The sequence below is a fragment of the Mustela lutreola genome, chromosome 2 (assembly GCF_030435805.1).
Source record: "Mustela lutreola isolate mMusLut2 chromosome 2, mMusLut2.pri, whole genome shotgun sequence".
In the NCBI taxonomy this organism is placed as follows: domain Eukaryota; kingdom Metazoa; phylum Chordata; class Mammalia; order Carnivora; family Mustelidae; genus Mustela; species Mustela lutreola.
The window spans coordinates 102,667,067-102,694,939 of record NC_081291.1 but is presented as its reverse complement, the minus strand read 5'-3'; the positions used below and the strand labels follow the sequence as shown (position 1 = coordinate 102,694,939).

The 27,873-nt window shown below is 37.0% G+C and overlaps 1 protein-coding gene across 1 annotated transcript in view; it reads left to right on the top strand.

Moving 5' to 3' along the window:
• The window catches only part of KPNA1 (karyopherin subunit alpha 1), a 67,479-nt gene that overhangs the window by 16,513 nt on the left and 23,093 nt on the right, over positions 1-27,873 (top strand). The window contains exons 2-5 of the mRNA XM_059162836.1: positions 7,732-7,865; positions 22,311-22,418; positions 23,864-23,963; positions 26,149-26,243. Coding sequence (XP_059018819.1) covers positions 7,737-7,865; positions 22,311-22,418; positions 23,864-23,963; positions 26,149-26,243 — 432 coding nt within the window. The 5' untranslated portion in view covers positions 7,732-7,736. The remainder of the gene's footprint in view (positions 1-7,731; positions 7,866-22,310; positions 22,419-23,863; positions 23,964-26,148; positions 26,244-27,873) is intronic.

Sequence of the window (27,873 nt, the reverse complement as noted above, 5' to 3'; positions counted from 1 at the left end):
CTTCATTACACAAATATCAGGTGTGAGCTATATATGGGCTGGACAGTGGGAGTATGCTTTCATCTTCTCTTCACCTTAGAAGGTAATACCCCCATTGTGCAAATGAGGAAACCAAGGCTGACAGAATTTAGTATTTTTTCTACATCACTGTGCTGAGAAGTAAATTTGAAAACAGGACTTCAAGGCCAGCCCTTTTCTCTGGGCTAGCTTCTTATGTCACTGTAATAAAAGGAAGCAAGTAAATAGTAGTTTTATATGAGCATTTCTTTCCTTTTAGATTTTTTTTAATTAAAAAAAATTTTTTTGCGGTAATTTCAAGCTTACAGGAGTTTTAAGGAGTGTACAGAGGTCCTCTTTTTACCCTTCACCCCACTCCTCAGTTGTTCATTTTACCTTTAACTCTATCTGTTTTATCACTTACTCTTTCTTTCTGTATATGTGTATTCCTGACATTGCCTTCCCTTAATTATGTGCCCTTCCCGCTCCATGTTGAGTACAGGTTTGCAGTTACTGAAGCCCAGTTGTTTTTTGGTATTGTTAAACTTTATCTAGGTCTTGCCTGTTGCCATAGTCTTTCTCCTTTCTTTGGCCTAAAACTTCTGATTCTTGAACTTGGGTCATCATTGTAACACTGCTATTATAATGCTATACTGTGATACTTCAGAGCCAAAATACTGCTTGCATTAGGAATCCAGCTTTTTTCTCTAGATCATTTCTCAGCACCGTTAAATGATTCCTTCATAATTATTTTCAAATTCTCATCTGCAGTTTCTCTGCCTTTCAAAAACAAAATACCACTGAATGTATGTATTAGTTTGCTTGGGCAGCCATAAAAAATAACACAGATTGGGTGGCTTAAACAACAGAATTCACTTTATCCCAGTTCTGGAGCTTAGAAGTCCAAGATCAAGGTGCCAACAGGGTTGGTTTCTGGTGGGGCTTATCTTCCTTACGTGTGGATGACTACCTTCTCCGTCTTTCCTCACATGCCTTTTTTTTGTGTGTACATGGCAGGGGGAGATGGGGGAAGGTATTGCTGGTGTCTTTTTCTCTTCTTGTAAAGACAGTAATCCTGCTGGATTAGGACCCCACTGTTACAAACCCATTTAACTTTACCTCCTTAAAGGCCATGTATCCAAATGTAGTCGTTATGGAATTTAGGGCTTTAGTATTATAGTTGGTAGGAGGGAGCACAGTTCAGTCCATAACAGTAGAACATCAGGTTTATAATCAGGAACCTAGGTTCATATCCTTGCTGTGTCTTGTATTAAGTGTGTAACCCTGGCTGAGTCACTTAACCTTTTTTAGCATCCTGAATCCTTAACTGTAAAGGATGAGAATAATTTTGCCTTGTATGCTTGTTAATAGATTCAGGTAAAATAGATGTTGCAACATAGCATGTTATAAATCAAATGATTCTCAATCCAGGCTTGGAGTAAAATCATCTTAAAAATAATTGTTTTATGAATTCCAGCCTGACAGTACAGGGAGCTCTACAGCCTCACTCCCTAGTAAAATTGGGGGAAACTTGAAAAACAACTATTAAAAGCTTCTGGAAGTGATCCTAGGGCATACAGTAAATGAAGAGCTTCCAGTTGGAGAGAAGGTTTTCTTGGGAGGAGCAGGATATCAGGATTTCTTGTCCTACGCTTAGCTGCCTGGTGCTTAGGTTAAGTTCTGGGGATATGTGGTAGAGAGGCAGAGGACTACCTTCTATCCAGTTCCCACTGTGGAACAGAAGCTCTACCTGGGTGCAGAGCTGGTGGGAGTACTGGGGAATAGGTATCTTTTCTGTTTTCTAAGGTGGTGATTCCATGTCAGAAGAGGCAAGCTGGTAAGACCTCAGGCTGCCACCTACCCTAAACAAAATAACTCCACTCCAAAAGGGGAGCTCTCAGAGAAGTGTGCTGTTGCCTGGGCTCCCACATTGGGGTTCTGGGTCAGAGATTTGGTTGGGTAGTTAGGGGGAAAAGTCTGTCAGAAAATAGCTCTTAATCTCTTCAAGGAATTGACTTACCAGGGATCCCAGATAAGAGTAATAGCTGACTTCTCAGCAGAAACAATGGAGGTCAGAGGCAGTGTAATAATATATTCCAAGTACTCATAGACAAATACATACAGTCAACCAAAAATCCTGTATATCCAGCGAAGCTCTCTTTTTAAAATGACAGTGAAATGAAGATTTTCCCAGATAAACAGGAACTGAGAGCGTTTATTACTAGCAGACCCTTGCAAGAATGCTAAAGGAAGTTCTTTAGGCTGAAAGCAGGTGATCCCAGATGGTAATTTGAATCCATATGAGGAAAGAATACCAGTAAAGGTAATTTTAAAAGAATATAAGAATACGAATATAAGAATAAAAGAATATAGTATATTTTTCTTCTTTTCACTTTAAACTGATTTAAAAAGCAGTTTTGGGGGTGTGTAGATGGTGCAGTTGTTTAGGTGTGTGACTCTTGGTTATGCTTAGGTCACAATCACAGGGTCATGAGATGGAGCCTTGTGTTGGGCTTGTGCTTCACCTGGAGTCTGCTTCAGATTCTCTCTCCCCATGCCACTCCTGCTTGTGCTAGCTTTTGTTCTCTTTCTCTCCCACTGAAATAAATAAATAAATCTTTTTTAAAAAGTTGTATAAAATAATATAATGTGTTCTTGGGCCTGTAAGGTGTAGAAATGTAGTATATTTGTAATGTATCTGTCAATAGCAGCACATAGGAGGTGAGTAGAGGCAAAGCTATGTCAAACTAAGAAAATGACTATAGGTGTTAAAGTCATAATTATAATGCATTGTTGGATTTGTAACATTAAATGTAATATATATCACCACAATGCCGTCAAATGGAGGAAAAGGCAATAGAACTATATAGCACAACATTTCTATATCTTTCTGGAATTAAGCTAGTATAAGTCTAAAGCTGCTGTAAGTCTGAAGTTAAAATGTGTATCGTAAGCCCTTGAGCAGTCCCTAGGGGCAAAAACAAAACAAAAAAATACAGTGAAAAGGTCATTAAAGAAATTTAAGTGCTGCATTAAGTAGTCACTTAATGCAAAAGAAAACAGTCAAAGAGTAGTAAAGGGACAAAAAAGACATGAGACACATAGAAAATGAAAAAAACAGTCATAAATCAACTATGTAAGTAATATTAAGCATGAATTGATTAAACTATATAATAAAAGGCAGAGATGTCAGAGTGTCCAACTATATGCTCTCTACAAGAGATATACTTTAAGTTTAAAGATACAAATACATTGAAAGTATAAGGATGAGAATATATCTATTCAAACAGCAACCACAAGAAACGTGAAGTGGCTATACTAATATCAGAAAAAGTAGACCTTAAAACAAAAAATGTCACTAGAGGGAAAGGGATGAAAGAGCCAACCCATTAGAAAGGTGAAAGTTTTAAATATATATGGATCTAGTAACAGCACCAAAATACAAGAAACAAAGCCTGACAGAAATGAAGAGAAAAATAGACAATTTAGCAGTAATGGTTGGGAGACTGCACTATGCCACTTTAGTAATGGACAAAACAACTAGGCATAAGATCACCAAAGAAACCATACCACAAGCCAGCTAGAGCTAGGAGACATCTGTAGAACACCACCAGCACCCAGCCACAATAGAATATACATTCTTCTCAAGTGAATGTGGGACATTTTCAAGGATAAACCATTGCTAGGTCACAAAACATCTTAAAAGGATTGAAATAATACAAAAGTTGTCCTCTCACTACAGTGGAAAGAAACTAGAAATCACTAACAAAACTTTGGGGAACTCACAAATATGTGGAAATTAACATACTTCCGAATAACCAGTAGGTCAAAGAACAAATGAAAAGAGAAATCAAAAAATAGTTTGAGATAAGTAAAAATGAAGTTACCACTTAAGAAAACATGGAATACAGCTAAAGCAGTGCTTATAGGGAAACTAATAACAAGTAATAGATGCTTATATAAAGAAAGAAGATCTCAAATCAATAACTGTCCACCTTAAGTCACTGGAAAAAAGAAGAGCAAAGTAAACCTAAAACAAGCAGAAGGAGGGAAATAATAAAGTAGAAATTAACAAACTAGAAAATAGAAAAAAATAGAGAAGATTAAGGAAACAAAAACTGGTTCTTTGAAAAGATCAGCAGAATTGGTAGGCCTTTAGCCACACTTACATAGAAAAAAAGAGGACTTAAATTACTTGAAGTACAAATAATAGATGAAACATTACTACTGGGATTACAAAAATGGGAAGGGTTGTAAAGGAATACTATGCCCAACTGCATGGCAATAAATTACATAGCTTAGATAAAATGGGCAACTTTGTAAAGATTTATTTATTTATTTTTGAGAGAGTGAGCACAAGGGGGAGGGAGGTAAAGAGGTAGAAGGAGAGAAAGAGAATCTCAAGCAGACTTCCTGCTCTGGAGCCTGTCATAGAATTCAAGCTCACAGCTCTGAGATCATGAGACCTGAAACAAAACCAAGAGTTGGACACCCAGCTGTCTGAGTTACCCAGGTGCCCCCCAAATGGACAAATTTTTAGAAAGATGGATACTGAAACTGACTTATATAGACAGACCGAATAGACCTAAATAGCAAGTGGAGAGATTGGATTAATCATAAAGCTACCCACAGAGAAAAGCGCAGACCCATATGGCTTCACTGCTAAATTCTACCAAACATTTAAAGAAGAATTAATGCTAATTCTTCCTAAAAACTGAGAGGGGGAACACTTCTCAGTTTATTTTATGAAGCTAGTATTAGTGTTACCTTGATACCAGAGACATCACAAGAAGACTACAGACTTCACCTTACAAAGATGAACACAAAAATCCTCTAAATACGGGACGCCTGGGTGGCTCAGTTGGTTGAGCAGCTGCCTTCAGCTCAGGTCATGATCCTGGCGTCCTGGGATTGAGTCCCGCATCCGGCTCCTTGCTCGGCGGGGAGCCTGCTCCTCCCTCTTCCTCTGCCTGCCATTCTGTCTGCCTGTGCTTGCTCTCTCCCCCCCTCTCCCTCTGATAAATAAATAAAATCTTTTAACATTTTTTTTTTTTTTTTTTTAGAATTTATTTATTTATTTGACAGAGAGAGACCACAAGTAGGCAGAGAGGCAGTCAGAGAGAGAGAGGAGGAAGCAGGCTCCCCACTGAGCAGAGAGCCCGATGCGGGACTCGATCCCAGGACCCTGGGATCATGACCTGAGCCGAAGGCAGTGGCTTAACCCACTGAGCCACCCAGGCGCCCCAATAAATAAAATCTTTTAATAAAAAAAAAATCCTCTAAATACTAGCAAGCCTAATTGACCACATATAAAAAGGATTTTACACCACAACCAAGTGGCATAATATCCCAGAAATGCAAGGTTAGTGTGAAGTGCACAAACCAATTAATATAACATATAACATATCAGGAAATAAACAAAAGTCACATTGTTCTCATAATAGAAAATAAATTTGATGAAATCTAACACCCTTTAATGATAAAAACACCCAAAAAACAAGGACTAGAATGGAACTTCTTCAATATGAATAAAGACACCTAAAAAATACTCAAAGACAACATCATACTTAATGGGGAAAACTGAACACTCTTCCTCTGCAATCAGGAATAAGACAAGAGTGCCTGCTTTCTCCATTTCTACCTAGAGGTTCTAGTTATGGCAATTTTGAAAAAAAAAAAAAGAAGGAAAAGAAAGAAAAATACACAAAGACCTCAAGATTGAAAAGAAAGAAAACTGTCTCTGACAGATGATATGATTTTTGTATGAAATAACTTAGAAAAATCCTAAGGAATCCACTAAAAAATACTAGAATGCTAATACACAAGTTCAGCAGAGTTGCAGAATACAAAATTGGTATACAAAAATTTATTGTAATTTCTATAGACTTGTCATGAACAATCCAAAAGTGAAATCAAGAAAAATTCCATTTGCAATAGCATCAAAAAAATTAAAATAGAAAAAAATTTAACAAAGAATTATGAAACACTGAAAACTATAAAATATTGTTGAAAGAAACTAGAGAAGATCTAAGAGAAAAATATCCTGTCTGTAGATTGGAAGACTTAACATTAAGATGGCATATTGACCTACAGATTCAGTGTAGTCCTTATCAGAATCCCAGCTTGCTTCTTTGTAGAAACTGACAAACTGATCCTAAAAATCATATGGAATTGCAGGGTGTCTAGAAGAGCCAAAATAATCTTGACTAAGATAGGAGGACTTATACTTCCTGATTTCAAAACTTACTACAAAAATGGTAGTCAATATTGTGTGGAATCAGCACAAAGATATACATACAGATCAGATCAATGGAATATAATTGAGTTGAGAAATAAAACCACATAGATGTGGTTAATTTGTCTTTCAACAAGGGTATCAAGACCATTCAATGGAGAAAGAATAGCCTTTTCAACAAATGGTGCGTGGAGCAAATGGGTAGCCGTATGTGAAATAATATAGTTGGACCCATACCATGAATAATAATTAACTCAAAGTAGATGACAGACCTAAATGTAAGAGCTAAAACTTTAAAACTCTTAGAAGGAAACTTAGGGTTAAGAATCCCAAAGTATGACACTAAAAGCATGAGCAACAGGAAAATAGATTAATTTGTACATCATCAAAAGGAAAAACTATGCTTCAAAGGACACCATTAAGAAAGTGAGAAGAAAACCTGTAGAGTGGAAGAAAATATGTAAAGACTGTATATCTGATAAGGGACTTTTCTTTTTTTTTTTTTTTAAAGCAGTCCATTATTTTTAGAGAGAGAGCACTTGAGTGGGGAAGGGGAAGCAGACTCCACACTGAGCAGGGAGCCCAATGCAGGGCTTGATTCCATGACCCTGAAATCACGATAGGAGCTGAAACCAGGAGTTAGATGCTCAACCAACTGGGCCACTCAGGCACCACTCTGATAAGGGACTTCAGTCTAGAATATATAAAGAATTTTTATAACCTTAATGATAAAAAAAAAAAAACAATTTAAAAATGGGCAAAGAATCTGAATTGACTTTTTAGGGAGGATATACAGTTAGAAAATATGTGAAAGGACAGCAAACATCAAAAATTATGATAATAGAGAAATTGGCAGCCCCTTTACACTGCTGGTAGGAATGTAAAATAGCTCAGCATTTTGGAAAAATAGTTTGACAGTTCCTCAAATGATTAAACAGAGTTACCATGTGACCTAACAGTTTGATTCCTAGGTATATGCCCAAGAAAAATAAAAGCATATATCTACATAAAATCCTGTCCAGAGATGTTTATGGAAGCAAGATGTTTATGGAAGCCCAAAAGTGGAAAGACCCCAAATGTCTATCAGTTGATGAGTAGATATAAAATATAATGGGGTATATCCATATGATGGGGTAGTATTCAGTCATAAAAAGGAATAAACTATTGATACATGTTGCAACATAGATGAACTTTAAAAATATGCTAAGTGAAAGAAGCAAGGCACAGAAGATCATATGTATGATTCTGTTTGTATGAAATATCCTGGATAGGAGTGATACCCAAGTGGTACACAGTTTCTTTCTGAGGTGATGAAAACGTTAAAAAATTGACTGTGGTAATGGTTTGCATATAGATGTGAAAATATGAAAGCTATTGACATGTACACTTTAATAAATCTCCTAAAAAAAAATAACGATTTCAGCTGTGCTGTTAGAATAACAGAACTCTTTACCATGAGCCAACCTCATTTGTTCTCTTCCTTTTTCTCATTTTTGTAGAAATCATGACTACCCCAGGAAAAGAGAACTTTCGCCTGAAAAGTTACAAAAATAAGTCCCTGAATCCTGATGAGATGCGCAGAAGGAGGGAGGAAGAGGGATTGCAGTTACGCAAGCAGAAAAGAGAAGAGCAGGTAAATCCTTTATCCTTATTAATTTATTTTAAAGAACTAAATTTTCCATTTTAAACCTGAAACTACTTCAGTTTTGATTTTGTTAGATATGTATATGTGTGTAGATATGTGCCCCTGTCATAAAATCTATGTGTTTCGGGAATTGGGAAGAGGAAGTGATGAAAAGTCAAGAATAAAGAAATCTCTCAAGTTCTCATATTTCCAATACAACCACTGTTTAATATTTTAGCCTGTTTGTTTTTAGTGTATTTTATTTTTTTAAAGTTGCAACTTGCTTAAGTTTTATGTGCATGTTTGGTAATGAATTCTCAAGTGATCAGTAAAATGCTGTTTTTCATTATCATATTTAATATGAAAATTTGTAAACATACAAAATTAATAGTGAACTTCATAAATTCCCGTTTGCAATCAGTAATTGTCAGTATTTTGTTGTACTTGCTTCGTGTCTGTCTTTACGTTTATTATGTAGTATTTTAAAACAAAAATCTCCAGGAATATGTCTTTTTACCCCTAAATTAATTCTGTATGATTCATTAGGACATTGATTTTTTTATTTTTAAAAAATTTTTGGTCATTTTTAACTGACAATGTCTGAACATCTGCAGGAGGATTTGGGAGTCACTGTCACTTTACCTTCCTCCTAAAATGCCTAGAATGAATGGTATATCCCTTTTGGCAAAGAAATTTAAAGACACTTAGGTGACTTTTTTTTTTTTTTTTTTTGCTAAGGAGAGACTTTTGAGCTTGGAAGGACCATTTGATCCCCATGGTACAAAAGCTCCATAAAAGACGAATGAGTCAGAATTTTTCATACATGAGAAATAAAGTAATCTGTCATAAATATTTTGCATTTATAGTGAGCTGGTCTCAAAATACACTCTTCTTTTGGGTAACACTGCACTGCAGAATCCAGTTAGTTAAAGTCCAAGAGTACATTACAACCCCAGTGTTTTTTTTGTTAGGGCTGTAGATGTTTGACTTAAACACTGTCATTATACTATTATTTTGGGGGCAAAGAATTTATAATATTATAATGGAGTTTATATTAAGTGGAGTAAATTAAGAGTAAATTAAAAGGATGAGTTTCTCTGGGTTTCTTATCTCTTTTTTCATCTCTGTGTCTTATTTGAAGTGGAACCTTTCATTGAACTTTTGTAGTAGCTTCTATTGTGGAGGTAAACTTCAGAAATCATAACATTGTTACATATTTATATTCCCGTATGTGAATGTGAATACATGAATATATACACATGAGCCCAAGTGTAGGTCTGAATAGAACCACCAGCCTATGCATCATATTTGGCATAAAGCCATTTGAAGATGTGATAATGACCCTCTGCTATTAACAGTGTTCATTTTATTGTCTTGGTGATAGGTGATGCCATGTTATATCAATAAAATAAATTTTTCGTATTCACTTACTTGCCTGAAGACAAATGCTCTGTATCCTTAATATATCAAGTTTGGCCCCATATATTGAACTGAAAATATTTGTAGTTGAAGTTCTATCATGTTCATTGTATGAGATCTAAAATTGTACTAAGGCTTTAATAAGTTTCTGGAATATTGCTCTATTTCAGATCTTAATTTTTTTATTTCATCCTTTATTATATAGAGAGAACTGGTAAAAGCAATCAGGCTTCATAATATCATAACAGTACTTATTTGATGCCTCATTTGTAAAATAGTAAATATTAGTAAAATATAGATTCATTTAGGTACGTTTATCTTTCACAGTTGCTTTGTCATTTATCGGGAAAAGTCACAGGCTTAAGCCAGCTGACAAGCTAGATGTGAGGGTAGCGCAGGAGTTAATGTTGCCAAGTGCTCAAAAGATAACTAACTGCATCTTGAGGGCTGTCCTTTTATCAGACTAACATTTAGTTTTTGTTATATCTAGGCAACACTTACAGGATAGAACACTTAATGGATAGAGGATAAGTGACCTCTACCCATCTGGCCCTCACAGACCAATCTAAAATTTATTTTTGGCAAAAATTATACTAGTTGGTGTCATTCTGATTAAGCTAGTACTTGTAAATTTGAATTAAGCAGACTCTTGTTAATTCATAGTGAATAGGTAACCTAGTGCTGCTGAAAGTTCATAAAACCCATTATGGTGATGAATGGAGGTTTGCTTGATGTTTTTAGTTAAAAGAAATATTTTGTAAAGTGAGCAAGTTGATAAACTTGTGGACAGGCAACTTTCCACATTTATTAACTTGGTTGACAAGTTCAGTTAACATGTAGCCTGTAGTTAAGGTGTATAGATCATGATTGTTTTGGCAGATTTTTCTTTTTTATTATTATTTTTAAAGATTTTATTTATTAGAGCACAAGCAGAGGGAGAGGGAGATGCAGACCCTCTGCTGAGGAGGGAGCCCGATGCAAGACTCGATCCCAGGACTCTGGGATCATGACGCAAGCTGAAGGCAGCTGCTTAAACGACTGAGCCACCTAGGCGCCCCAGTTTTTTCTTTTTTAAAACCTATTTTTCTCTAAGTAAGACATGCACATTTGAAAAAATTAAATAATACTATAATACTTGAAACCCAACCACCAGTGTTCCTGGTCTCATTCCCAAGGTAAACCACTTTCAATCCTCTTGACTATTTATCAATTTAAAAATATTACCTATTGATGTTCTGTTATGATAGGTGAAGATTTAAGCTCTTACACTATGTTTCCCTTGCTTGTATTCTCAGTATAGTTATACTACAGTATATAAGTATTATTTATTGCTGAACTGAATAGTATACTGTGGTTACATTTCCTTTCTTTATACTTTGTTTTTACTGGAGTTGTCTGATTTTTTTACCTGCTTGGCTTCATATTCCTAACTGTCTTTTTTGTTTGTTTGTTTTTTTTCAATTCTCTTCTACAGCTCTTTCAAGTAATTTTTATCTAATTTTCTGTGTGGTTAAACTTCTCAGATAATTTCTCAGCTCTATTTTTTTTTCTGCTAGAGACCTACACCCTACATTTTTTGTCCTCTTGCACCAGTCAGAATTGTTAATCCTCTGTTCTGGCTGGATAGCTGTAGTCTTAGGACTTCCCTCTGCTGAGTATTTTTCAGGTCTTATCATGTCATCATCCTTATAATGTACATGGTATGGTGTTTCCAATTTCAAATTCTAGTTGTTGATCTGCAGTTGTATTACAAATCATAATTGTATCTTGCCATATTAAAGACCACGACTTACGGATGTAAATTTTGCAATACAGGGGATGTAATTTTAGTTACTAGGTGTGATTTTGGAGTCATGCAAATGCTTTTAAGTAATTGTGAAACAAAAAGAAGTAATAATGAAGGAAGAAATCCTTAAAAATAAACGAGGAATTAAATGGCCCTAACTGTGTGTCATGCTTGTAGCTAAACCACACTGAGAGGCAGTACTTTAATACACTTTAAAATGTGGCAAATAATTAATTTTCTCTACTGGGCAGTATTTTAAGGACAAAAAGAAGTATAAACAAATCTTCAACTGCTTTAGTAATCATACAAGATTGATTCTGAACCATGTGTATTTGTTTTTCTTTCTTTTCTTAAGTCTTTTTTTTTTTTTTAAATTTGACAGACAGAGATCACAAGTAGGCAGAGAAGTAGGCAGAGAGAGAGGAGGTAGCAGGCTCCTTGCTGAGCAGAGAGCCTGATGTGGGGCTGGATCCCGGGACCCTGGGATCATGACCTGAGCCGAAGGCAGAGGCTTTAACCCACTGAGCCACCCAGGTGCCCCAGAAACCATGTATATTTGTATATGGATATAGCAAATAACTATGTTAATATTAGGAACCTAGATTTTTTAGGTTAAGAAAGAATAAAAATATAAAATCAAAGAAGTTAGGTAAATTTGAATAGGTACTATCAATAGGGATTCATGAGGTATTTTCTTGCAATACACATACACACACAAAACCCAGTTCTGTCCTAGTAAGGCTTAGAAATAGCAAAATATCTTACATCACTGAGCACTTTGAGCACCCTGAGATATTGGCCATTAGAGAATTTTTCTCTCAAGGGATCAAGGCTTCTTGGAAAAAACACCTGATTCTCGATTAGAGATAGGGAATATTCAAGGTGAATGTGTAGTATTTTTTCATAACATAGAGCAAGGAGGTTTAAGATTATCAAAGCTTATGTTGAATAGACTCAGGAGATAGCTTGAACAGGCTCCCATTAGCCGTAAGTGGGATATATTGAGTATTAGAAAGGGCACTTGGAGGACTTCTGCTTCCAGCCAAAGTGGAATAGCAGGGCCCACATTTACCGTGCTACCTGAAACAAACTAGAAATAATCAGACAAAATGCATGAAACAGCAGTTCAAGACACAAGACATTAACCAGTGAAGGACAATGATCTCTAGAGATAGGAAACCAATGAGAAGAGCCCTATGATTGTTAACCCCTTACTGCCCAAGAGAGTTTCCAAGTCGCAACACAAGGAAAGGGAACTAAAGAACACAGCCTTCCTGTGTTGAAGAGACAGAGCTGAGTCAGACGAGATCAGGTCATCCATTTACAGGAGGGAATACGAAAAGGGAGAGAACTGTATACAGAGAAAGAAGCCTGGAGATCTTCAGAGTTTTTCTTTGAATATTCAGCAGAGCACTGACCAGCAGATGTGCTTGAGGAGACTGCACAAGGCTAGAGAAACTGCCCTCCACAGATGATAGATTAGAGGGAACACTGCCTGGCCCTTGCACAGTGCTGAGAATAGTGCCTGTTCTTCTAGCCAGACTGGAAAAAGTCATCTTCCACAGGACATTACGTAGTGTATTCAGGAGACTCTTGCCTCAGTATTGGAGATTAATTAGCCATAGACAAACTACTGCCCCAGACCTCCCTAACAGAGCATAAAAGCAAGATCCAAGAGGTTGACCAAACTGCAGTTTTTAGTTTTTCTTAATTAGTAATCAAATGAGGAAAAAGAAATACTTGAATTTCTTCATTTCCTCATTTTCAAAATAATGAGTTGGTTTCTTAGCATCCTCCAAAGGGAACAGGAATGTGTGAATTTTAATATTATTAGGAATTTATAGTGTTAAAATAGATGTATTGCAGTTTATTTCAGCTGTTTTTTTGTATGGTTTTAAACATTATGGCTGTATAGTTGACATACAATAGAGTGTACAGTTTGTTAAATTTTGACATATGTACCATCACCATAATTAAGGTAGTGAACATATTTATTGCTCTCAAAATTTTTCTGGTATACTTTGTAGTACCTTTTCCTCACCCCTCACCTATCTCCAAACAATTTCTATTCTGTTTTCAGTCACCACTGAATGTGACTGCATAAATGACTTATAATATATATTCTATTTTGTCTGGCTTCTTTCAGTCAGCGTAATCATTTTGAGATTCATTTATGTTGTGTGTATCAGTAGTTCATTCGTGTTCCTGTTGAGTAGCTATCTTGTAAAGATAAAACCGCGAGTGGTTTATTCATTCACCTGTTGATGGCAATTCCGATTGTTTCCAGTTTTGGGTGATTATCAGTAAAGCTGCTCTGAACATTCATGGACAGCTGTTTGTATGGACGTGTATTTCCATTTCTCCAGGATGGATATCTAGGAGGAGAATGGCTGGGTTGTATGGTAGGTGTGTACACTATTCAGCTGTTTGCTAAAATGGGTTTATCTTCACATCAACAGTGTATGAGACTTTCATTTGCCCCTCTTGTGAGCACATACATACATAAGCATCACATCTCCATTTATTTAGACCTATAATATCTCTCAGGGATTTGTAGGTTTGCCTTTTTAAAAAGATTTATTTATTAGAGAGAGAGAGAGAGAGAAGAGGTGCAGAGGGAGAGAGCGAATCTCAAGCAGACTCTTTGCTGAGTGTGGAGCCTGACATGGTGTTCAGTCTCAAGACTCTGCGATCAGGACCTGAACCAAAACTAAGAGTTGGACGCTTAACTGACTGCGCTACCCTTGGTGCCCTGATTTGCAGTTTTTCTTGTGAGATTTGCTTCCTAAGTATTGTGTAGTTTTGATGCTTTTGCAAATGGTATCTTTTGAATTTCAGTTTTTGATTGTTCATTGTTAATATTTAGAATCCCATGGGACTCACCGGGAGAGATGGTTCCCCAATCTTGTAGCTCATCTGGGAGAGGTGACAGGGACAAAAGAGTCAGTGGGCACCATTTCCTTCCCTTACCCCTCATCATAGGTGCAGAGATACCTGCTGAGGATGACTAACTTGGACAATGGCTTTTTACTGTGCTTTATTTCAAATTCCATGCACCTGCACTTTGGTGCAGACTGCCCCTCTGGGACAAACCCGCATCCGTCCCGGTGCAATGAGACCCTCCCCTTGAAGACCACAGGCCCATGCCATGCCAGGTCCCTAAAGTTTGGAGTTTCAAAACTCAGTACTGCCTGCTTGGGATAGTAGGTGCACTGCCGTCCAGACAGACCGATGGCTGGAACACACACAGGGTGAAAACAGCAAGCTGAGGGATGCCTGGGACATATGAGGGGAGATTGTTTGCTCTTCTGGGATGGCTTCCTGGATAGTGGTGTATGCAGACTCTCCTCTCTGGGGACTAGGGAGCTGGGTTGACGCCATTTTCCTCCCTCTTCACTTAGCGTAAACTCACTTCAGTAAGCAGCACAGGCCAACAATAGTGGCCTAAACTGCTTACACCAGGCCTTAGAATAGCAGGCCTCTCCTCCAGAAGACCAGCACACACCCCTGCACACAACATGTCTGCTGACCATAGGGTTCTGCAAAGCTTCGGCTCTAGTGGAAATAGCATTAAGTGTCTTTAACAAGTGGACCAGACCGCATCTAGTTAAAACTCACCACACTCTGGCCAAGGTCCAGACACTCCCCACTGCAGGCAAGGAGAAACTGCAGAGGACTGACCTGAGGAAAAGAGCAGCCAAAACACAGCAGCAGAGTGTACACAGCATATACCAGAGACACTTCTAAGTGCCAGACTCTGGACAGTATATGACCTTTTCTACATAAAGTCATTACTTATAGGAGCAGGAAACATGACAGGCTTTCCTAACACAGAAGAAAACAAAGACCTACACAGAATGCCAAGGCAGAGGAATTTATCCCAAAAGAAAGAACAAGAAAAAGTCATGGCCAGGGATCTAATCAATACGGATAGAAATAGTATGTCTGATTTAGAATTGGAAGGAAGAATCATAAGGATGTTAGCTGGGCTTGAGAAAAGCATAGAAGACTCTAGGAAGTCCCTTACTATAGAGATAGAAGCCCCCAAAATTAGGCTGAAATGAAAAATGTAATAACGGAGATTTGAAGCCAACTGGATGTAATGACCACAAGGATGGAAGAAGCAGGGCTATGAATAAGTGATAGTTTCTAATTATAGAATATAATTTCTAATTATAGAAATTAATGAAGTTAAAAGGAAGAGGGAAAGAAAAATATTACATCACGAATGTAGACTTAGGGAACTCAGTGATTCCATAAAGTGTAATAATGTTTGTATCATAGGAGTCCCAGAAGCAGAGAGGGAAGGGGGGGGAGCAGAAGGTTTATTTGAGGAAATTATAGCTGAAAACTTTCCTAATGTGGAAATAGACATCTAAATCCAGGAGGCACAGGCAACTCCCATCAAAATCAACAAAAGCAGGCCAGTACCAAGACATATCATAGTTAAATTTGCAAAACACAGAGGTAAGGAAAAAAGTCCTAAAAGTGCTAAGACAGAAGAAGTCGCTAACTTGCAAGGGAAGACAAATAAGGTTAGCAGCAGATCTCTCCTCAGAAACTTGGCAGGCCAGAAGCAAGTGGTATGATATATTCAACATGCTGAATGAGAAAAATCTGCAGCCAGCAATACTTTTTCCAGCAAGGTTGTGTCATTCAGAGTAGAAGAAGTGATCGTTTCCCAGACAGACAAAAACTAAAGCAGTTCGTGACAACTAAATCAGCTTTGCAAGAAATTTTAAAGGGGACTCTTTGGGAAAGAAAGATCGAAGTCAACAAAGATTAGAAAGGAACAGAGAAAATCTCCTGAAACAATGACAAAACAAGTAATAAAATGGCACTAAATTCTTATCTATCAATAATTACTCTGAATGTAAATGGACTAAATGTAAATGCTCCAATCAAAAGACATAGGGTGTCAGAATGGGTTAAAAAAACAAGACCCATCTACATGTTGCTTATTAGAGACTCATTTTAGATTTAAAGACACCTGCAGATTGAAAGTGAGGGCATAGAGAACCATTTATCATGCAGTGAATGTCAAAGCTGAAGTACCAATACTTAACATCAGATAAACTGGATTTTAAAACAAAGACTATAAGAAGAAATGAAGAGGATCACTATATCATAATAAAGGGGTCTATCCAACAGGAAGGTCTAACAATTGTAAATATTTATGCCTCCAACTTCAGAGTACCCAAACATATAAAACAGTAACAAACATAAAAGAGCTCATTGATAATTACACGGGAATAGTAGGGGACTTTAACACCCCACTTATGTCAAAGGACAAATCGTCTAAGCAGAAAATGAACAAGGAAACGAAGAATGACTTTGAATGACACACTAGGCCAGATAGACTTAACCAGATATATTCAGAACATTTCATCCCAAAGTGGCACAGTACACATTCTTTTCTAGTGCACATGGAACATTATCCAGAAGAGATCACATACTAGGTCACAAATCAGGCCTCGGCAAGTACAAATCAGGCCTCGGCATGTACAAAAAGATTGAGATCATGCCATGCATATTTTCTGACTGCAGTGTTCTGAAACTTGAAGTCAACTACAAGAAAAAATTTGGAAAGACCACAAATACATAGGAGGCTAAAGAACAGCTTACTAAAGAATGAGTAGGTCAACCAGAAACTTAAAGAAGAAGTTAAAACTATGTGGAAACAAATTAAAATGAAAACATGACAGTCCAAAGCCTATAGGATGCAGTAAAAGGGATCAGAAGAGGGACTTATATAGCAATACAGGCCTACCTCAAGAAGCAGAAAAATTTCAAATACACAATCAAACCTTTCTCTGCTTTTTTCAGCTAGGAAAAGAACAACAAGTGAAGCCTAAAGCCAGCAGAAGAAGGGAAATAATAAAGAGTAGAGCAGAAATAAATGCTGTAGAAATAAAATAGTAGAACAGATCAATGAAACCAGGAGCTGCTTCTTTGAAAAAATTAATAAAATTGATAGATCCCTAGCTAGATTTATCCAGAAGAGAAAGGACCCAAATAAAATCATGAAGAAGAGAGGAGATCAGAGCTAACACCACAGAAATACAAATACTTACAAGAGAATGTTGTGAAAAATTATATGCCAACAGATTAGGCAATCTGGAAGAAATGGATAAATTCTAGAAACATATAAAGTACCAAAACTGAAACAGGAGGAAATAGAAAACTTGACAGACTGATAGCTGGCAAAGAAAAATTAAATCAGTTATCAAAAATCTCCTAACAAACACAAGTCCAGGACCAGATGGCTTCCCAGGGGAATTTTACCAAACATTTAAAGAAGAGTTAGTACCTATTCTTCTCAAACTGTTTCAAAAAATAGAAATGAAAGGAAAACTTCCAGACTCCTTCTTCGAAGCCAGCATTACTTTAACTTCAGAACCAGTAAAGACCCCACTAAAAATGAAAATTACAGGTCAGTATCACGGTGAACATGGATGCAGATATTCTCAACAAAATACCAGCAAATCAAATCCAACAATACATTAAAAGAATCATTCGCCACAATTAAGTGGGATTTGTTCCTGGGCTGTGAGGGTGGTTCAGTATTCACAAATCAATCGATGCAGTACACAATATTTACAAAAGGAAGGATAAGAGCTATATGATTCTCTCAGTATTGATTCAGAAAAAGAATTTGACAAAGTAAAATGATAAAAACCCTTAACAAAGTAGGGGTAGAAAGATGTATGTATGATACCTCAGCATCATACACAGAAGGTCATATACAGAAGACCTGTGGCTAATACTCTCAATGGGAAAAAACTGAGAGCTTTTACTCTGTGGTTAGGAATGAGACCTGTGATGTCCATTCACATCACTGTTATTTAACATAGGACTGGAAGTCTTAGTCTCAGTAGTCATATAGCAAAAAGAAAAGGCATCCAGATTGGCAAGGAAAAAGACAAACTTTCACTATTTGCAGACAGCATGATACTTTATGTGGAAGACCCAGAGAGTCCACCAAAAAATTGCTAGAACTGATAACATAAATTCAGTAAAGTCGCAGGATATAAAATCCCACATATGGAAATTTGTTGCATTGCTGTATACCAACAGTGAAGCAGCAGAAATCAAGGAATTGATCCCATCTACAATTGCACCAAAACCCATAGGATACCTGGGAATAAATCTAACCAAAGAGGTAAAAAAAAAAAAAATCTGTACTCTGAAAACTATAGAACGAAATTTGAAAGAAATTGAAGAGGACACAAAGAAATGTAATGACATTCCATGCATATGGATTAGGAGAACAAATGCTGTTAAAATGTCTATACTACTCAAAGCAGTGCACACATTGAGTGCAATTCCTATCAAAATCCTACCAGCAGGGCGCCTGGGTGGCTCAGTGGGTTAAGCCGCTGCCTTCGCTGCCTTCGGCTCAGGTCACAATCCCAAGGTCCTGGGATCGAGCCCCACATCGGGCTCTCTGCCTGACAGGGAGCCTCCTTCTTCCTTTCTCTCTGCCTGCCTCTCTCCCTACTTGTGATCTCTGTCTGTCAAATAAATAAATAAAATCTTAAAAAAAAAAATACCACCAGCATTTTTCACAGAGGTAGAACAATCAATCCTAAAATTTGTATGGAACCACAAAAAACCCTGAATAGCCACAGCAATCTTGAAAAAGAAAAGCAAAACTGTATGCATCACGGTTGTGGACTTTAGGTTATATTATAAAGCTGTAGTGATCAAGATTGTATGATACTGGTATGCCTGTGTAGCTTAGTCAGTTAAGTGCCTGCCTTTGGCTCAGGCCATGATCCCAGGGTCTTGGGATTGAGTCTCACATTGGGCTCCCTGCTCAGTATGGAGCCTGCTTCTCCCTCTGCCTGCCACTCCTCCTGCTTGTGTGCACTCTCTCTCTGACAAATAAATAAAATCTTAAAAAATATATATATATAGTAGATCAGTGGAACAGAATAGAAAACCCAGAAATGGACCCACAACTATGTGGTCAACTAATCTTCTACAAAGCAGGAAAAAAATATCTAATGAAAAAAAGTCCTTTCAATGAATGGTGTTAGGAAACAGCATTCAAAAAGAATGAAACTGGATCACTTTTTTACCCCATTCCCCAAAATAAATTCAAAATGGTTGAAAGACCTAAATGTGAGACAGGAAACCATTAAAATCCTAAAGGAGAACACGGGCAGCAACCTATTTGACGTTGGTCGTAGCAGCTTCTTATTAGACATGTCTCTGGAGGTAAGGGAATTCCCACAAAAGCAGAAATGAAGTATTGGGACTAATAAGATAGAAAGCTTCTGCACAGCAAAGGGAACAATGAACAACCTACAGAATGGGAGAAGATATTTGCAAATGACATGTATGGTACAGGGTTAGTATGCATAATCTGTAAAGAACTTATAAACTCAACACCCAGAAAACAGTCCTGTTAAGAAATGGACAGAAGACATGAATAGACATTTTTCCAAAGAAGACCTCTAAATCTAGATGACTAACAGACACACAAAAAGATGCCCAGTATCACTTATCATCACGGAAAGACAAATCAAAACTGCAATGAGATATCACCTCACATCTGTGAAAATGGCTAAAATTAGTAATGGAGGAAACAACAGATATTAGTGAGGATGTGAGAAAGAGGAATCCTCTTACACCGTAGGAAAGTAAACTGGTGCAGCCATTTTGGAAAACAGTGTGGAGTTTCCTAGGATCTGCCAATTGCATCACTAGGTATTTACCCAAAGGATACAAAAATACTGATCAGAAGGGATACATGCCCCCTGATGTTTATAGCAGCGTTATCAACAATAGCCAAATAATGGAAAGAGCCTGTGGAAAAAGTAGTAGTACTTCTTTACAATGGACTATTAGCCATAATAATGAAATCTTGCCATTTGCATGATGTGGATGGAGCTAGGGTGTATTATGCTAATCGAAGTAAGCCAGTCCAAGACAAATACTGGGCACCTGGGTGGCTCAGTGGGTTAAGTGTCTGGCTTCGGCTCGGGTTGTGATTTCAGGGTCCTGGGATTGAGCCCTGTGTCAGGCTCTGTGCTAAGCGGGGAGTCAGCTTCTCCCTCTCTCTTTGCTGCTTCCCCTCCCTGTGCTCTCATGCTCTCTCTTTCTCTGATAAATAAGTAAAATCTTTAAAAAAGAGACAAGTGCCATATGATTTCACTCGTATGGAATTTAAGAAATGAAATGGGTGAACATAGGAAAACAAGAGAGGTAAACCATAAAACACACTTGACTATAGAGAACAAACAGGTTGATGGAGGGAGTGAGTGAGGGATGGGTTAAATGCATGATGGGTATTAAGGAGGGCACTTGTGTTGATCACTGGGTGTTATATGTGACGAATCACTAAATTCTACTCCTGAAGCTACATTACAGTATTACGTTAGTTAACTGAAATTTAAATAAAAACTTGAAACTAAAAAACAACAACAAACTTTTGGCCATTTTCCAAATATATTTCCCCCACCCCAGTTTTAGGGCTCCAGTACCTGTATAGTGGGTCACTTACATTTTGTACCTATTTTCTCACCTTTTTTTCAACATGTCTTTAATTTTGGAGTGTTTATATTGCTATGTCTTTAAATTAAGTAATCTTTTCTTCTGCAATATATAATCTGCTGTTAATCCTACCCAGTGTACTTTTCACCTGAAAAATTGTATTTTTCACATCTAGGTATTTGCTTAGTCCTTTTATCTCTTCCTATCTCTCCTAGTGTTTATACTTCTACTTTTTGAACATGTGGAATATATTTTTAACAACAATTTTAGTGTTTCTATTTCTACCGTTTTTGTCATTTCTAGGTGATTTTGATTGGCTGGTTATTTATTTATTTATTTATTTATCCCTTCCTCATGGGTAGTCTTTTCTGCTATTTAATGCTTGGTAGTTTCCAGTTGAATTCCAAGCATTCTGAATTTTACCTTGCTTATTCTTAGAGTTTTTATATCTTTTAATATATATGTAATTCTGAATTTGTCTTTGGATTTAGTAAATTACTTGTAACCTGTTTGTTTTTATGTTTCATTGGGATGGATTTTTAATACCCTTTAACCTAGAACTAATTGAGCCTTACTTCGGAATCGGTATCCTTCTTGAGTATTCTACTAAATGCCCTATATATATTAGGAAATCCTTTTTATTGTATGGTTGAAACATGAATAATACTTGACCCATATAACTTCCAAAATTATTCTGCATGTTTGTTGGAGGTGGTTCCTTTCCCAGCTGTCTTTCCCTTATACACCTGTGCTTGTAGTATGAAGCTAAAGACTCATGGGGAATTTTCTGCTGAGCCTTAAGAGTTCCTTCTGTGTTTATCTCTTCTCTTCTTTACTTTACCTATGGATTCTAGTTGCTTTGGCCTCCTCATTTCTAAACTCTGTCTCCTCAGCTCAGGGAGCCTGTAGGCCCTGCTTGGGTTTTGCCCTCCCTACGCTACAGCATGGAAACTCTGTCCAGGCAATAATCTGAGCTAATCATGGGGCCAGTCTTATTTCTTTTCTTTTCTGAAGGATCACTGCCTGGGCTGCCTGTTACCGATTAGCTAAAACCCAGTATTTTATGGATTTTGTCTGCTTTTAGAGTTGTGTAGGATGAGAGGATAAATTATTGTTACTCCGTCATTGCTTGAAAAAGTGAACTGTTTATATTTAAAGATAGAACGAAGGCACCTTAGTGGGCTGCCTTTGGAAGGAACTATTCTTTGCCTACACAAATTAATAGATGCTTTAAAGGTAGTGTTCACACAGTGGTCACTTGTTATCGCTTATTGCTGGGCAGGTTGGAAAGGTCTGGAAGTCTAAGTTCGTAAACTTTGAGCGTTAAGAGGGAGTATTAAGTCATTCTGACATCATTTTTATCATTTCCCCTAATGTATTGGTAAGACTATGCTATCACCATCTTAACATAGAGGAAAGAGGGGAATGGCCAGGCATACCCTAACTCCTTTTTCAACCTTATCCTTTTTATGTGTCATGCAGTGTCAGGCTTCTCTCAGTAATTTTATCACATCAAGTGTTGGTAACAGCGTATTGTGATAGTTAATTTCTTTAGATTATAAGATTGGAGAATTCTGAAATAGTTCCTCATCAGGAAAGGTCAGAGGTGGCACAGCCTTTAGAAGTTTTAAAATGATTTTCAAAAAACTCCATCCTTCCTTATTGCCTTTTAAATGGGGTTCCTAGTGTTTGCATGTTGGACTTCTTTGTATTAGAATACTTGAGTCACAGTCTTTTTTGTTTTTCAGTTATTTAAGCGAAGAAATGTTGCTACAGCAGAGGAAGAAACAGAAGAAGAAGTTATGTCGGATGGAGGCTTCCATGAGGCTCAGATTAATAACATGGAGATGGCACCAGTAAGTAAGATAATGAAAGGAACTCTTTCTTAGTGTTTTTCTGAAGAAGACAAGGAGGTGTCGCTTGCTACTTTGGTTTTTTAAAAAGGTGTTAGTAGATGGTTATAGAAAGTACTTGGCATTTCTTTTCTTTTATTTATTTATTTATTTATTTGACAGAGATCACAAGTAGGCAGAGAGAGAGAGAGAGAGAGAGAGGAAGGGAAGCAGGCTCCCTGCTGAGCAGAGAGCCCAATGCGGGGCCCAATCCCAGGACCCTGGGATCATGACCCGAGCTGAAGGCAGAGGCTTTAACCCACTGAGCCACCTAGGCACCTTGGCATTTCATTTTTAAAAAGAAGCCATATACTTAATCTCATGGTTCATTAGATGTTTGTTATAGTTTGAATAACATGCAATTAAACAGAATTAACTAAATTATGAAGATTAATTCAGCTATTAAAACTTAAAAAATAAAAAAAATTTAAAAAAAAACTTAAAAAATATAATTACAAAATTATTCCTTAAAAGTTAAATAACAAGGGATACTTTAAAGGAAATTCAGTTTGCTATTCATTTATCAAATTGGGCATGCTTGTATGATTTAAAAAATTGATTCCACATCACAGCTGTTGGAGTTTTCTATTATAACCCATTTTGTAACAGTTCATCTTGTTGACTTTAACCCTTCATGAAACGATGAGAATTTTATTTCATTATGACAAGTCACCCTGAGCAGGTTAACTTTAAATATTGGAGATGGGTTGTAGAAAATGGAAAAGTTCTAACAAAGCAAGAAAATAGTGGAAAACTGAAAAGTTTTAATAAAGAAAATAGAAATTTTAAATAAATTTGAGTCAGTAGAATTTGATAGTAGCTAGAATCTGTGATTTATACAAGACTATTCTATATTCACTCAGTAAATACTTGTTGCGCATCTGTTATATGCCAACTGTCAGTGATAGAATGGGAAGATGGGCTGGGTCTTTGGCTTTCAAGAAGCTTAAATTATACTGGAGGAACCTGGGCCTTAAACACATAACTGAGAAAAAATATCTGAGAGTGAAAAGGGCTGGGACAGGATTAAAGTAGGGTGATATAGAGAGGAATGGCTGCTGTAGATTTAGAGGTCTTAAGGAGCCAGCCGCCTTTTAGAACCTGAATGACAAGGACCAACCAAGCGAGTGATGAGCAAGGGAGGAAGAGTAATAAACACCTTGTCTTAATATTTACTACTAAGATTACTTTCTTATTGTCATGAGCTTCTTAATGATAGACAAAGTATTTGGCTTCATCACATTATTAATCATCTCAGACATTTTCTTCGTGTAAAGATTATCCTGCCTTTGTGTAAATCCTCTAGATAAATATGATTAACTTAATAATGTGGTCACAACTATACTGTCTTTGTTTTCCTTTGAATTAAAGTTAAAATTTTATAAATATGCTTTTGTTTGTGTTCCCAGGGTGGTGTTATTACTTCTGACATGATTGAAATGATATTTTCCAATAGTCCAGAGCAACAGCTTTCAGCAACACAGAAATTCAGAAAATTGCTTTCAAAAGGTGAGTTCTAAGTATCTTAAAGTACAGTTGGCCCCTGAGTGACAGGGCTGAAGATCTTTTTCATTAAATTCAGTACCGTACTGTAAGTGTATTTTCTCTTCTCTATGATTTTCTTAATAACATTTTCTTTTCTCTAGCTTTATTGTAAGAATACAGTATGTAATACCTAGACATACAAAATATGTGTTTATTGCCTGTTTATGTTATTGGTGAGGGTTCCTGTCAACAGTAGGCTATTAGTAGCTAGGATTTGGAGAAGTCAAAAATTATACAAGAATTTTTGACTGTGCAGGGATTGGCACCCCAACCTTTGTATTGTTCAGAGGTCAACTGTGTATCTTTTCATTTAGTTTAAAAAGTACTACTTTCCCATAATCTATTTTTCATATCAGAGATAAATTGCTTTGGAATGTGTCTATCAACAAAACAAAGGGACACACAAAGATATATATGTAATTATGAGCCGTGGCTAACTTCTGAATTTCTTTATGCAATACCAGGACCAGAAATTACCTTGTGCAATTACCAGGACCAGAAAGCAGCATTCTTTTCGTTTCTGGGCTATTTTAGAAAAGACCTTTAAAGTGATAAGAACAGGAGTCAGTATTTCACATTAATTCAGATAAAGAAACTTTTATTTTAAGAAAAACTTTTTTGTTGTTTTTTTTAAGATTTTACTTTTATTTTTAAATTTTATTTATTTTTAATTTATTTGACAGAAATCATAAGCAGGCAGAAAGGCAGAGAGAGAGGAGGAAGAGGGCTCCCCGCCGAGCAGAGAGCCTGATGTGGGACCCGATCCTAGGACTCTGGGATTATGATCCAAGCCAAAGGCAGAGGCTTTAACCCACTGAGCCACCCAGGCACCCCAGATTTTATTATTTTTAAGTAATCTCTGTACCCAGCATGGGGCTTGAACTCATAATCCTGAGATCAAGGGTCACACGCTCTACCAACTGAGCCAGCCAGGTGCCCCAAGGAAAACTTTTTTTTTTTTTTTTTTTAAAGATTTTATTTATTTATTTGACAGAGAGAGATCACAAGTAGGCAGAGAGGCAGGCAGAGAGAGAGAGGAGGAAACAGGCTCCCTGCTGAGCAGAGAGCCCGATGTGGGACTCGATCCCAGGACCCTGAGATCATGACCTGAGCCGAAGGCAGCGGCTTAACCCACTGAGCCACCCAGGCGCCCGGAAAACTTTTTTTAAAATATCAGTAATTGTTGGTTTTAATGTTGTCATTTTATCATGAAATTTAAGAATGGATTTATTGGTGGTTAGGGTAATTACTTTTTTTTTTTTTTTTTTTTTGGTATAATTAGGGGTAGACTAGAATATGATAACTTTGACATTCTAGACAAGTAAAAAGAACTGTGGAACTCTGAACCACATTAAAATGTCGATAGTAAATATTGACATTAAATTAGCAGCACACACCCCTCTCCCTCAAGGAGTAAGGTATTGTTTTTTGGAGTCATAAGTGATAATATATCCCTTGAAGGACTTGGAATAAGAGCCTCTATAATATATAGACATAACAAAATTGGTGTGACATAACAATTTTTTGTGTGACAAGTTAATCATTTGAAGGCCATTATCATGTACAGCTTCCCCATTCCCCTTGTCTCTTTTCAGCATGCTGAGTCTGCTGCCTTTCTCATACCATGGGGCTTTTTAGGACCTTCCATTGCTCTCTACTGCTTTTCTGCCTGGATTGTTTGCCAGCCATCCCTCTTAAAAATATGATAACTAAAATACAGTGCTTCAGATGTGTTCTTACTACTGTAAGGTGTGGGGAGAGGTTGCCTTCCTGGTCCTGAGGCTATACATTCCAGGAGTGCACTCTAAGATACCATCGCTTATTTTGTTAGTCATGGCACAGTAATGGTTCACTTTATTTGCACCCATCTAAGCTCCCTAGAACCTCTTTTCATGTACTGTTTTTAGGTTTTGTCTGTAAAGTCTTGTAAATTTTTTTTAAAAAATTCAGTTGCTCAATCCTGCTCTCTCCCTGCCAACTTCAGGTTATTGTTCTTCCTATATGTAATTTCTATAATCTGGCATTTTAACTACTTCATCTTTATTACCATCATCAAATTTATTTGTTGTGTTATCTGAATGGTTGATAAAAACTTTGAACCAGATTATTTTTCTTCTTTCTTCTTTCCTTTCATCTTATGGGGAGACAGAACCTAATCCTCCTATTGATGAAGTCATCAGCACACCAGGAGTAGTCGCCAGGTTTGTGGAGTTCCTCAAACGAAAAGAGAACTGTACACTGCAGGTATGAACCATTTTCAATTCTTGCCTCCTATTTTAATTCCCTTTGCAAGCTTGTATATAAATTTATATACAGATTTGTTGCTTATATTAATTTATACAAGGAATTCATTCTTGATACGGGGCTCATTTTTGATATGGTGTTCCTGACAACCACATTGCAAGCAGCTTTGGTAGCTTTGTTAACATCTAGGCCCTGGTTTTACTCTTCAGAATTCTTGTCATTTTTAGTCACGAGAAAGATTATTTTATGGTGATTGTGGATAATACTTATTTAATAGGTAATAGTGTGTGGTAGAGGAGTCCTTATAGGTAGAACCTAAGTGTGGGCTATATAAAATTTGGTTTTGAAGAATTTTTAGATTGTTTTTGTTGGCTTTGCAAGGCTTTGTAACATGGGCTAGGTTAGAGACTCACTAATCCCCAAACCTGGTCCTAATTCAGTCCTTCCCCTTCCCCGCAAGAGCTGACAAGTAGATAGCTTTGTCGTGAATATTGGTGATCGGTGCTAGGTAAATTTAGTCTGTCAGTACTGTATTATATAGGGTTTCTAGGAGGAAATTCTGCAACTTCTGGGTTGTATAATTTTCATAGTAGAAAGAACCAGCTGTCAACTGACTCATCCTAGTGGTTACCTAGAAATTTAAAAATACGGTTTGGTTTTGTTTTTCTCCTGAATGAAGTTGGATTTTTAGTAAACTGGTAATTTTTCAGGAGCTATGCTTCCTTGGAGTAACCAATTTATGAGTTTCTGCATTATTTAACCAGTACCTGTGATATCTAAATTCTCACTTACTGTAGGATGTAATCTGAAGGGCTCAGGCCCTTTGGAGAGAGACTACAACTATAAAAATGGGTTAGGTGCAAGGTAGATCACAAATGAGGTTAGCTTTCCAACTAAATTTGCCAATAACAAGTTAATCTTAAAGATAACTTTTGACCTTCTTGTTCTTTTTTGCCTTATTCTCTAAGGCTGTAGGGAGTGGGGCATTTTTGTAAATGGTAATAACCCCTCTTCCCAGGTTCTTTACTGTCCAGAGGATTGTAGATGATTCATAAGACCTGATGCTTTGTCTTGATATTTTCTCTGCTTTCCTCCCACCCCATCTTTTTCCTCCTTTTACTCTCTTTGTTGCGGTGATGAGTTCTTTCCAGAAGAAAAACAAGAAATCCAGAAAAGGTAGAGTACTTCAAAGTCCCATCAGTTTTTCTTCTCCAGCTTGATATTTACTAATCCCCAAGTTCATTTGAATTAAGATTCTGTTTTGCTAGCTGCCTCTTGGATTGTAATTCTGGTCCCCATCTAAGGCCAGGATCGTCGGACACCTGAAAAATAATCAGGTTCACCTAGAGAGCAAGGAAAGAGACTTTTATCAGGAAAAAAAAAAAAAAAAAAAAGGAAATCCAGACAACCAACACTGCAGAGTACTGAGCCTGAGCCCTAAGCAACCTGCCAAGAGAACCAGAGGGACCAAATGAAGAGCCTTACTGCAGTTTATCATTTGAAAAGCTTTGTAGGAAGAGGGAGGTAGGGAAAATTACCATTTTGGTCATGTGAAAATATGTTTGTATCCTATCTCTGACAATGAGAGTACTTGAGTGATACTGAATTTACTCCTGGATCTAGCAGTTTC